Source organism: Bos grunniens, chromosome 2, assembly GCF_055505025.1.
Source record: "Bos grunniens cultivar Pamir isolate PY7600 chromosome 2, Bosgru_T2T1.0, whole genome shotgun sequence".
In the NCBI taxonomy this organism is placed as follows: domain Eukaryota; kingdom Metazoa; phylum Chordata; class Mammalia; order Artiodactyla; family Bovidae; genus Bos; species Bos grunniens.
The window spans coordinates 119,546,168-119,558,677 of NC_141166.1; the positions used below are offsets into that span (position 1 = coordinate 119,546,168).

The 12,510-nt window shown below is 34.3% G+C and overlaps 1 protein-coding gene across 11 annotated transcripts in view; it reads right to left on the reverse strand.

Annotated features, from left to right (window-relative positions):
- The window catches only part of ZNF385B (zinc finger protein 385B), a 491,813-nt gene that overhangs the window by 73,082 nt on the left and 406,221 nt on the right, over positions 1-12,510 (reverse strand). For 7 of the 11 annotated variants that reach the window (XM_086361044.1, XM_086361046.1, XM_086361048.1 and 4 more), the window contains 2 exons: positions 11,899-11,937; positions 7,579-7,689 (listed from right to left, as the gene is read on the reverse strand). In XM_086361044.1, coding sequence (XP_086217170.1) covers positions 7,579-7,689; positions 11,899-11,937 — 150 coding nt within the window. The remainder of the gene's footprint in view (positions 1-7,578; positions 7,690-11,898; positions 11,938-12,510) is intronic. The other 4 variants (XM_086361045.1, XM_086361047.1, XM_086361050.1 and 1 more) reach the window with 1 other exon arrangement.

The window sequence follows — 12,510 nt, forward strand, 5'->3', positions numbered from 1 at the left end:
AAATTTCAAAAAGAGATACAGGCAGAAAGGCCCAGGAGAGCATATTTAAATAACCTTGTCCAAATGAAAACTGCAAAATTGACAAAGATGCAAAATGCAGAGCAAAGAAGCATTACAGATGTATCAATTACACATGAACCAAGGGTGATTGTTGGATGATTGCATTTCCTGAAACCTCAGAGATATTTATAGTAAAGAATAAGAGAGTCAGGTCACTTACAGAAATGTTCACACGAACAGTTGGTCACCTTGCCATTTTAACTTTTGAGCAAATCCTTAACTTTCTGTCCATTTGTACCGTATCAGTCTAATGTAAATTAATGAAATGGCATAAGGTCATCTATCTCCTTATGACTTAAGACATGAGGAAAAAGAACGTAGCAAGGGAAAAGAGCCGTGGGCTAGAATGAGAGAGAGGAGATACTAGGTAATCAAAATCCGAAACAAAGACAAAAGCAACACAAGTAAAAAATTAGAGGAGCCACAGGTAAAATTTGTATAAAAGTGCATGATAGATGATTTGATTTAGAATTCTATTCAAAAAGTAATGCTGTAAATTTAAAAAGTCAAATAGTTTGCTTCAAATGAGTGGGGTTAGCAGTTAGGGACCCTGCATCTCATGCTTAATCAATTGTGATGTTAATGCTGAGTACCAAAATTTCAGGGTCAGTTCCTGAATAAAACTTGATTAAAAAGACCATTATGCTCTCATTTTGATTTGCCCATGAAGTATAAAGGGCTCAGTCACATGTTTAGGGTATTTATGATTAACTCTGCTCTGAGATAACAACAATAAAAGAAGATCATCTCTATTTTTAAGCATTCAAGAGTATTAAGTTGCCTTGATTTTATGTAAAAATCTCTTTAAGGGTCAGTTTTCTTTATCCTTCTGCTACTATTCTCTAAGAAGTTAAAATTAATATGAAAATTAGAAATTATTTGGGATCTGCCAGCTTTCAACCTAGCCAAAATAGAAATGTCGGCCTCAAAAATATTTTAAAAGCTTTTGTTGAAAGTTCTAGTTTCTTGCTTTTCGTATGAAAACCGAAAATCCAATAATTTTGAGAGTCTTTTTAAAAACTGACTATGGAACATATGGAAGACCTATTTCCCTGGCAAGACTTAACTCTAGAAACATATTTCCCAGCTAATGGGAATGATTCAGATTTAAGCTTATCAATTTATAGCCACACTAGAGTTGCAGTGTACTTGTTCACCGGAGAAGAAGGGAGCATTCAAGCCCAGGACGATTTCATTCAGTGCTCAGCCTAAACCATGTTACACAGGGAAAAGGTGGTCAAGAAGAAACAGGGATGTGGGTGACGTACACATTTGAGCCAACGTCTAGGACTCAGTTGGAAAGACATATTATTCCTGGACTGCAACACCTGCCCCTTGGCAAAGTTAATGGCGTCAATTTGCAAAGGTTCACTTGGGAAATGTTTGTGATTAATGCTTGTTCATCTGCATAATGCTGTATCGTGTCAATAAAGCTGTAGCACTTTGTTTTCCAACAGTGGAGTTCTACCGAGATGATAAAAGCTGAACAAAGGGGGTTACTGGACACTTAAACTAGGTCACATTGAATTTTTATGCATGAAGTCTGCCCTGCTACAGTTTATATGGGTAACGGAGAATGGCAGAATGCAGTCTGTTTAACTGTGCAAATCTGCCTTCCAGATTTTTCAATAAACATATTTTCTACACTGAAGAGGAAAGCCAATTCAGTCTTAGGCTGATTTAGAAATGTTATTAAAGAAAATAAGGACGAGCATCTTCTTAATTCTTACATTAAAATGTAAATAGGGTAATTATAAAATAATAAACTCTCCCCCAAATAAAGAACGCTCAGTTTCAGAGCTCAGTTATGCAGATTATAGCACCATTACTAAACACTGAGAACATGTATATGTCACACTTGTGAATTTGCCATCCAGACTTTGTGGCTTTCCTGCCCAGAGTCTAAGCATGACTCAGAAATTTACTTTCATTCTCCATTATCAACAGAGCTTTAGTGATGACAAGAAAGCCAGTGGTCACGTGCTCATGAGTACATCTGTCCATGTCTCTGTTAGTAAATACAAAGAAAATTACTGACATTGAGTGAAGGTCATGTCAAAGACGAATCTGCTCCCAGAGCAATTCTAGGCTGTAGAAAGAAGACTGACATACCTCCCCTCACTCAACCCATGACACAAATAACAAATAAAGTGCATAGTCATTCTTTCTAGGTCTTAGCCATTCCACCTGTAAGATGGAAGTGTTTAAATCCCATCCTTCTAAAGAAATACCATGAAATGATTTTCAATCATTGTGCTGGAATGATCCTCTCAAAGACCATGTAGTCCATTTTAGGTTATGTTACAGAGGAGGAAACTGAGGCACACAGTGGTGAAATGGTTTATCAAAGTTCAAAGTTAGGGGTTAAATCACATTCAAAGACTCTTAATTCCATGTTTTACACTGTGCAGCCTTTCTATGTATAGAATAATGAACATATAGAGCTGAAAACTCAGAACATGTTCTGAGAGGATCCAATAAGGTTAATCCTTGAAAGCTTTCATGCACCCTGTTTACTAGTAAAAGTTGCTGTTGGATTCTGGAGTCTAGTATGTATGCTGTGCTGTGCTTAGTCACGTCTGACTCTTTGCGACCCCACTGACTGGCCCACCAGGCTCCTCTGTCCATGGGGATTCTCCAGGTAAGAATACTGGAGTGGATAGCCGTATCCTCCTCCAGGGATTCTTCCCAACCCAGGGATCGAACCCAGGTCTCCCGCATTGCAGGCAATTCTTTACCATCTGAGTCACCAGGGAAGCCCAAGAATACTGTATGGGGTAGCCTATCCCTTATCCAGGGGATCTTCCCAACCCAGGAGTCAAACTGGGATCTCCTGAATCACAGCCGGATTCTTTACCAGCTGAGCTACGAGGGAAGCCCCTAGTATGTATAGTGTTTGGCGTAAAATAAAATAGGAGCACAGTAAGTGCTAAGAAAATGAGTTAATTTTTAAGGCAACATAAGATAATGGGAGAGTTGTGGACTTATAGGCAAGATACCCAAATTTGTATACTAGCATGCTACGCTAAATCGCTTCAGTTGTGTCCAACTCTTTGTGTCCCCATGGACAGTAGTCTGCCAGGCTCCTCTGTCCATGAGATTCTCCAGGCAAGAAAACTGGACTGTGTTGCCATTTTCTTCTTCAGGGTATCTTCCTGACCCAGGGATCGAACCCACGTCTCTTTTGAAGATCTGCCATTTATTGGTTATGAAAATCTATGTTAACTCCAAAGATAAGAAAAAACCTAAGTGTCCACCAGGAAGGGACTAGTTAAAGAAACCATGGAACATCTACACATAGACTACTGTGTCAGTATTCTGTCGCTCTTATAGAGAATTACCACAAACTCAGTGACTTAAACAACACACATTTATTATCTTACAGTTCTTGAGGTTGGAAGTCCAACATGGGTTTCATTGGGCTGAAACCAAGGTGTCAGCAGGACTGCATTCTCTTTTGGAGGCTCTGAGTCAATTTCCTTGACTTTTCACTTCTAGAAACTTTCCACATTCCTTGGCATGTGGTCCCTTTTTTCACCTTCAAACAAACAATGGCCACTCAATTTGTTCTTATATCGTGTCACTCTAACCTTTTATTTTGCCTCCCTCTTCTACCTTTAAGGGCCTTTGGGCCTGTGGGATAATCCAGGACAGTTATTTTCAGGTCAGCTGATTAGTGCTCTTAATTCCATTTACTACCTCAATTCCCCTTTGCCTTACAAAGTAATATAGTAAGAGAGTCCAGAGACTAGGATGTGGACATCTTTGCCTATCACACCTACGAAAAAACAGTGAGGGGGCTTGCTAGGTTCTGATAGGGAAAATTCTCTAGGATATATTGTTATGTTAAAAAAAATGCAAGGTAAAAGTAAAGCATAAATAGTATACTATCTTGTATGTATAAAAGGAAGGAGATTGAGTATATATTCATATTTGGTTATATCTGCATAAACAAACCCAGGAAAGATAGGCAAGAAATATTAATGTAGTTATGATAGACAGAGAGAGAAAGGCATGGAGAGTGGGAGGATGGGAATAGGATGAAACAATATTCTTCAATGATTCTTTTAAAATTTCTTTTCTTTTTGGACCACATAAATAAATGTTTTCTTTTTTTTAATTCAAGGGATTCATAATTGCAAAAGTTTTTACTATTCGCTTGATAGTTAAAACATTTTACTTTGAGCAGCCTATCATCAACCTTTTAATTTTTCTCTTGTTAAATTAATACTTCTAACAGGCAGATCCTCATTTGTCAGTGACTTTGTATCAAACAGTTCTCCAACATGACAATCATGAGTTCATGAAAATCTGAATCTTTTGCAAGATTTTTGCAATTTTACTTTACAATCTCTTTGCTTTGTATTATGAGATGCTTCAACATCTGGCATCACTGCAGTGGGAATGCTAGAATTAAATATGGAGCATGTCTTCACCTGGGCATTCATTTTGTCAGTGGCCAGTTAAGTAGTGAACATTTTCATTTTATATTTGTAAAGTTACAAAGATGTTAATTTCCCTACATGGCTACATAAATTTGGATAATAACTGGGCAAAAATGTTAAATATACTTGGATCTATTTTCAGTATTTCTTATTCCATCTTTTCTTTAAAAAATTCTTTTAATTATTATACCTTAAATCTAGTAGCAATATTGTAGTTTAATATATCTAGTAGGTATGTTTCTATAGTTAGTCTTCAATTTACAAAATATTTCATGACTCCTATCACATTGATTTTGTTCTCCTAGTCAGGTTTGCTGAGGTATACTTTACATACAGTAAAATTCTTTTTAGGTATTGAGTTCTATGAGTTTTGAAGAAAAAAACAAAACAAAACAAAACAGTTTTGTAATGACCACAGCAACGAAGATTTAGAGTATTTCCATCACCCAAAAAAATTCTCTCATGCCCCTTGGTGATGAATTTCTCAACCCCAACTTCAGTCCCTATTAATTATGGGTCGGATTTCTGTCCCCACAGTTTTGTCTTTTGCAAAAGTTATATAAGTGTAACCATACAGTGTATCGTTTTTGTGTGTAACTTATTTTATTTAGCATACTGCCTTTGAAATTCATCCACACTGTGGGAGGCATTGGTATATAACTTCTTTCACTGCTGAGTCCATTGTAGGGCTATATTTTAGTTTATTTCATCATCAGTTGATAGACATTAGGATCAATTTCAGTTTGGGGCAATTATGAATAAAGCTCCTATGAAGTGAAGTCGCTCAGTCGTGTCCAACTCTTTGCGACCCCATGGACTGTAGCCTACCAGGCTCCATCCCTGAGATTTTCCAGGCAAGAATACTGGAGCCTGGAGTTGCCATTTCCTTCTCCAGAGGATCTTTCCGACCCAGGGATCGAACCCGGGTCTCCCACATTGCAGGCAGACTTACCATCTGAGCCACCTGTTTTCATTTCTCTTGGATAAATTCCTCGAAGTGGGATTGATGGGCTGTATGAGAAATGTATCTATCACTTTATAAAAATTCTTATAAATAGCCATCAAACTGTTTTCTAAAGGATCTGCACTATCTTTTATTTCCAACAACAGTTAATGAGAGTTCCAGTTGGTCCTCATTTTTGCATTTGGTAATATCAATTGGTTTAATTTTTATCATTTTAATAAGTATAGTGGTATCTGATTGTGGTCTGCTTCCCTAACAGCTAATGATGTTGAGAATTGTTTTGCATATTTATCTGTCATGGTAAAGTGCTTATTTAAATCTTTTGCCCATTTATTATTTATTATTGAATTGTAAGTTATTTAAATATCTGCATACAAGACATGTGTCTTACAAATATTGTCTCTCAGTCTGTAGTTTTTCTTTTCAATTTCTTAACAGTTTAATAGTGTCATTTGAAGAGGAGACATTTTTAATTTTGATGAAGTCCAATAATGAGCATTTTTATAATTCACATTTTTTATTTCATATTTTTTTAGACAAAGAAATCTTTGTCTAACTCAAGGTCACATAAGTTTTCTCATTTTTTTTCTAGAAGTTTTATAGTTTTAAGTTTATAGTTATGCATATGATCTATTTGAATTAATTTTTGTATTTTGTGGGAAATAGCACACAAGGTTCTTTTTTAAAAATTTACATGTAGATATCCAATTGCACTATTTGTTGCAAAGACTGACCTTTCTCCATTGAACTATCTTTGCAACTTTGTTGAAGATCAACTGTACAGGTGTGGGTCTATTTTGTTCTATTGATCAATGTGTCTACTACTCTTTCACCAATAATATGATCTTGATTACTATAGATTTTATGGTAAGTATTAAAATCAAAAAGTATAAGTACTCAAACTTTGCTCTTTCCTAAAAAACATTTTGACTATCATAGGCCTTTTCTGTTACATTTAAGAAATGTCTTCGTATTTTCTACGAAAAAAGCCTTCTAGGATTTTTATCGAAGTTGTGTTAGGTGTATGGATCAATAGGGGAAGACATGACATCTTAACAATACCGAGATTTTCTAGTGAATTGGTACTATATATCTCTCAATTTATTTGGGAACATTTTAATTCTTGAATATGGAATTTGAGAAAGATTTTATCAGGTGCCAAAAAAATTCATTGGATTTTTGGTTGAAATTTCATTAAATATACTTTTATAAGTCATGATAGGCATATCTCCTCTTTTCCAATGACTATAATTTTCATTATGTTTCCTAAATAGAATTATGAAAATATCATTTACTGGTACATGCAAAGAAAGGTATTTACTACTTTAGTATTTTTGAAACTCATGAATCTGATAACATACTCTTTGCAAAATAACTTTGATGGTAAAATATCTTGGGAAAAACCACATATAATATATAGTTGCCAGATTCAGATTTGCATTGGTCATTGGCTTACTTGATAATTGAATATTATAAACATTCTAATATTATTTATTGTGATATTGTTATTTTATTTCTACATTCTAAAATTGACTTTCAAAAAATATTAATGTGTATCTTTTTATCATCTTTTTTTTAAACAGGATGGTTATGCTTGCCAGATAAGATAATTTACAAAGCTCTCCCTGTATTTCTATCTTCCCAGAAAATATAAACTGTGCAATAAATTATTCTTTCCGGTGTTTAATATGATTTGGCACACACACTTAAATGTGATACTTGCTATCAAGAATAATAACAATGGTTTTCTTCAACATTCATTGCAGTTTTTCATATTTTCATTGCATTTTAAACTTTTAAAAAATATTTTCTGCTACTCAAGTATTTCTGAAAAGTAAATATAACTGGTAGAATTAAGTATAAAATGATACAGATGAGACTGATTGCATAGAGAAATCCTTGATTTTTGATATTAGCCACTCTGTGGTTCAAGTTTCTAATGTTGAATCTGAATCCCTTTAAAATCGAGCACACTGAAATAAATGGGCCACCGACAGCCCACAATAAATGTGCTTCTAGAGAATACATAATATGAAGAGATGTACATGTTCAGAACAATCAGACTCCAAGCTGACAGACTACAGAGAGCAATGAAAAGGTGATACTCACATCCGAGTTAAAGCGAAGCTGACAGACATTACAAGAAATAACTTGTTTCTTCTTTGGGGGAATGGACACTCCAAATGTGTGGTTAATGACTGCTTTTTGCACAGGATCCATCTGAGGAGCAAATGACAAAACAGTCAATTTATAGCTTCAAAGGACAGACAATAGTGTGTACAAGTAAAAGTAGCTGTATTATTCCTTGAGGTTTTTATCTTTTAGTTCCCAAACAAGGATCATAAAGAATCTCATTCATTAGTAATATGCTTATTTCCAAGAATTAAAAGCAAAAAAAATTTTTTTTTTCAAATAAAAACACACATAAAACAATCACAGGAGAATCACATTTCAAGATATCTTATATTTATATAAGAAACCTTGAAAAATCTTAAAAGATTAATAGAACGAGAAAACTTAAGATCCAAATATCAGGGTTAAAATTAACTTGTTAATGTTTTCTCTATGTGAGGTAATAATACTTAAGATGGTCTGAAATGACCTCAGTGATGACTGTTACAGATATATTTAAATTTCTTAATTTTCTATCTGTGGTAAAGTCATAAATGATAGACATATTACAGACAATTAGACAAATGGAATTTTAAAATAATTTATTATTGTTTATGGACTCTAGATATTCATTTTACTGGAAATGCATGCTACTCAAATGTCCATAACAGAATGGTTAAGATGCAACACTTGTTTAAATATTCAAGGAAAGTTTTGACTTACAGCTTGTGACTTTGCTCTCTTTGGCTTGCATGTACCATACACAGATAGAGAAATATGCAATGATAGTGTAGAAAAAGCATGGCACAAAGCCATGAAAATACTTGGAAAAAGAAAGAACACTATCTGCAGAGCCTATAAAAAGAAATGCAGCAGTGATTCTCCTGTGTACTCCAGATAATAATCCAGCATTAACGTCAGACAACTGGCAGTTCAAAAAACAATGCGGATGATGAACAAAGCATAACTTATCAACAGATGTAATGTGAACAAAGACAGATCTACTGATACCATCGTCTAGGAAATCTCCAGAGGTTAGAGCTTAGGCCTGGATTAGTTGATGATATTTGGTAGAAAGGAAAAATGAATGCTATCCCTGATGAGGACCATAAATCAACCAAGTGTACAATTAGCAATTAGAAGAACTTAAATTCATTAGAAAGGAGAGTGGAACACAGATTTATTGAACAGTACAGCAAAGTAGGTTTTTTTTTTTTTTTTTGCTACAAGTTTAGGATAATATATTCCTACTATAAAGATAAGTTATATGGTTTGAAACACTTACAAATTCAAAGAAGAGAGTAATAGAATTATTTTATACCTTGACTGAAGTGATGGTTACACAAACTTATACATGTATGGAAATTTACAGGACTGTGGGCATTCTCCAAAAGTCAATTTTATTTATGATAACTTAAAAAGTGAAAGAGGAAAAAAAAACTGTTAAGAGTATTACATTTAACTATTTAATGTAAAATATCATTACTGGAAAATCTGGAGATTTGTTTCGCTCAAGGTTGTAGCAAAATTGATTGTATTAAAATTCATTTAACAAGAATTAAAAAAAAAACCTTCTATAGGCAAAAATCTCAAAATATCAGAAAACTAAACCCTAGTCCACTTCCTTAGTATACTCACAGTATAAATACTTAAGTCTCATCAATTTGCAAAACATGAACCTGTAACTTTCTGATTATTACTGCTGCCGCTGCTAAGTCGCTGCAGTTGTGTCTGACTCTGTGAGACTCCATAGAGGGCCTCCTACCAGGCTCCTCTGTCCCTGGGATTCTCCAGGCAAGAACACTGGACTGGGTTGCCATTTCCTTCTCCAATGCATGAAAGTGGAAAGTGAAAGGGAAGTCGCTCAGTCGTGTTGGACTTCTCGCAACCACATGGACTGCAGCCTATCAGGCTCCTCCGTCCATGGGATTTTCCAGGCAAGAGTACTGGAGTGGGGTGCCATTGCCTTTTCTGGGCAAAACAGTTTTAGACAGGCTTAAAAATAAAACAGCCGATCTTTATTGGCAGGATGGAAAACTTTGCACTATTTTGCAAAGCTAAAACAATAAGATAATTTTATTGAGATATTTTCTGTTCTAAGGTTCTAAAAAATACATCTAGTGACATGTAAACTATCTAGAATAAAACAATATGAATATTTCCTAAACACATTTTCCTTTCATCATTTTGTAATATGCCTATACTATTATATATATTATTATTCTAACATTTTTCTTTAAATCATATTAAAATAGACTTTTTAAGAATGCAGCAATGATACTTATGAAATCATAGTTTCACTTCAAAAAATATATTGAAAGTTAAAAATTAAAACTTCCATCATCTAAAATAAATCTGCACATCCTAGTGGTTCCCATACTTCAATATAGAAACATAGACAAAAGATACATCTACAAAAACCTAGTTTCAAATTTTTAGTAAAACAAGATATCTGTTGAGATTTCCAATACAACCTTGGATATAAACATTCCCTTTCAATTTTTGAAACTGTTAGCTGCCTACATAATTTTTCAAGTAACTCCTAATACAAGTGCATTCTACTCAAATTTCATATTTATACCCTAAACCTGAAAATACCGTTTATGTTCCCAAGGCTGAGTGCTCTCTTCCTGAAAGGTGAGTTGTGGCTAAGCATCCCCATATAAAGGCAGGTGAGCTTCCACCCATCTGTTTCATGAGAAGCAAACTAAAGAGGTTCCTTCAAGAAATTCTTAGCTAGAATCGACTTCTCTACTTTATACATGGAATTTGCTCGATTCCTTTGCATCTGTCATTAACTCTGGCTTTCTTGTCATCCTTTGAATGGCTTAACTGCTAATCACATGAAAATTTTAACTTTCATATTTCTCACTTGGAACAAATTTTCTCTATTTTCCACTTGATTCTCTATTTTGTTATAGGTATTTCAAGAAAAGGTCCACTTTTTTTTTTTCTGTCTCAATCTTGTTTCTTTCCCCCTGTTTATCACAGAATTCTATAATTATATTTCTTATTCATATGTCACTTGGGAGGACACAATTTAGTTGAAAGAAGACTTTAAACCGTATAAGAAAGAAGCTTGCCAATTCATCCGATATTTTGAAACAGACACTGCTTATCTGATATTTTCAGTATTTGCCATTTGAAGGGCTATCGGTTGTGCTAGTAGTAAAGAATCTGTCTGCCAATGCAGGAGATGTAAGAGATTCAGGTTTGATCCCTGAGTAGAGAAGATCCCCTGGAGAAGGAAATGGCAACCCACTCCAGCATTCTTGCCTGTAAAATCCCAGAGAGGAGTGTGGCGGGCTACAGTCCATGGGGTTGCAAAGAGTCAGACACAGCTGAAGTGACTTAGCACGCAGTAACTACAAATATCTGGGTCATTTCAGCAGGATCCAGACTTAGCAACAACATAGAAAACGCTTTTACAACTTTCTCTTTCTTTAAAGTATAGAGTAGTAAAATCCTGAATTTTTTCTTGTAGTATTCCTAAAATACTTTAAAATTTAGGTAAAAATAATAACTATAATGTTAATTTATATCAACTTAAATGTTTTCTTCCCCTAATGCAAATTCATTTCTCTCTAATCATAGTGATTTGTCCTTAGTCTCAGTCATGTTCGACTCTTTGTGACCCCATGGACCGTAGCCCAACAGGCTCCTCTGTCCTCGGGGATTCTCCAGGCAAGAATACTGGAGTGGGTTGCCATGCCCTCCTCCAGGGGATCTTCCCAACCCAGGGATACAACCCAGATCTCCCGCATTGCAGGTGGATTCTTAACTGTCTTAGCCACCAGAGATATTTCATATTTCATAAAGAGATATGTATAACTAAATCAATGGCAAGTCTTTTATCCAATCAATTTTCAAGATGAATAAAACAATCAGGCTGAATAAAAACATTCTCATAAATCATAAAATATGATAAATGAAAATGATTCAATTTAGTATAGTCAATACCATATATCTATATCATAATCATTTCATATGTAGAGTACTCAAGAAAATTATTTAAGGTACTGAAATTATAAAACAAACTCTTATTTTTAAAGATTCAATTGGATTTCATACACATTTGATTATTAAAAATGCACAAATGTTTTCAAACACCTTTATTAAAATGTTTACATCACTTTTAAATGAACAAATGCCTTGTTAAATACTCATTAAATTAGCTCATGTTAGTTCACTTTGCACAAGAAAACTGTCTGTGAATTGAGAAGACTGATTCACTGGTAAACAGTACTAAAAAGAGCTTTTCTAGAGAAAAAAAACAACAACAACTACCACATAGCTCTAGCTCCCAATATTCCTTACCTGGCAGAATTTATTGGTCCCAAATAAGCCTCTTCTTTTCTAAAAGAGTAAAAGTCAGAAGTAGTCATCTGGAATTTTGAGGCTAGCAAGCATATTCACATGAAATTTAAAAAAAAATCCATTTGCTTTGCTCATCTCTGATTAAAAAGTCTGAAATATGTACTAACTAAAAAGCAGCAAGAGTTAACACTTGCCACTTTTTATAATGAAAGTCATGCAGAAATGAAAAGTAAAACCTATTAGTGCAATTAACTGGTAGGCAATAAAAATGAAAAATTGGGTTGTGGCTGTTGCCAGGAATTGAGGAGATAACTGGAGGGTATGTATGGACAAATTAACCATTTTATTACAGTACTTATAAAAGGAATTCATGAAGCTAGTCTTATCATACCATCTATTATATTTTCAATATCAAAATAAGAATAAACAGGCATCTTTGGGGGTATTCACAAAGTTTATGGAACTACAAATCTGTATTTGTATGAGTTCTTTTTTAAAAGATCATTACTTTCACTGATTATTCCAAAAAGTAATTTATATCCACACAGTGTAAGCAATCATATAAAAACACATGCAGTTGCAAATAAAACCTAGCCAAGGGGAAAAAAACAC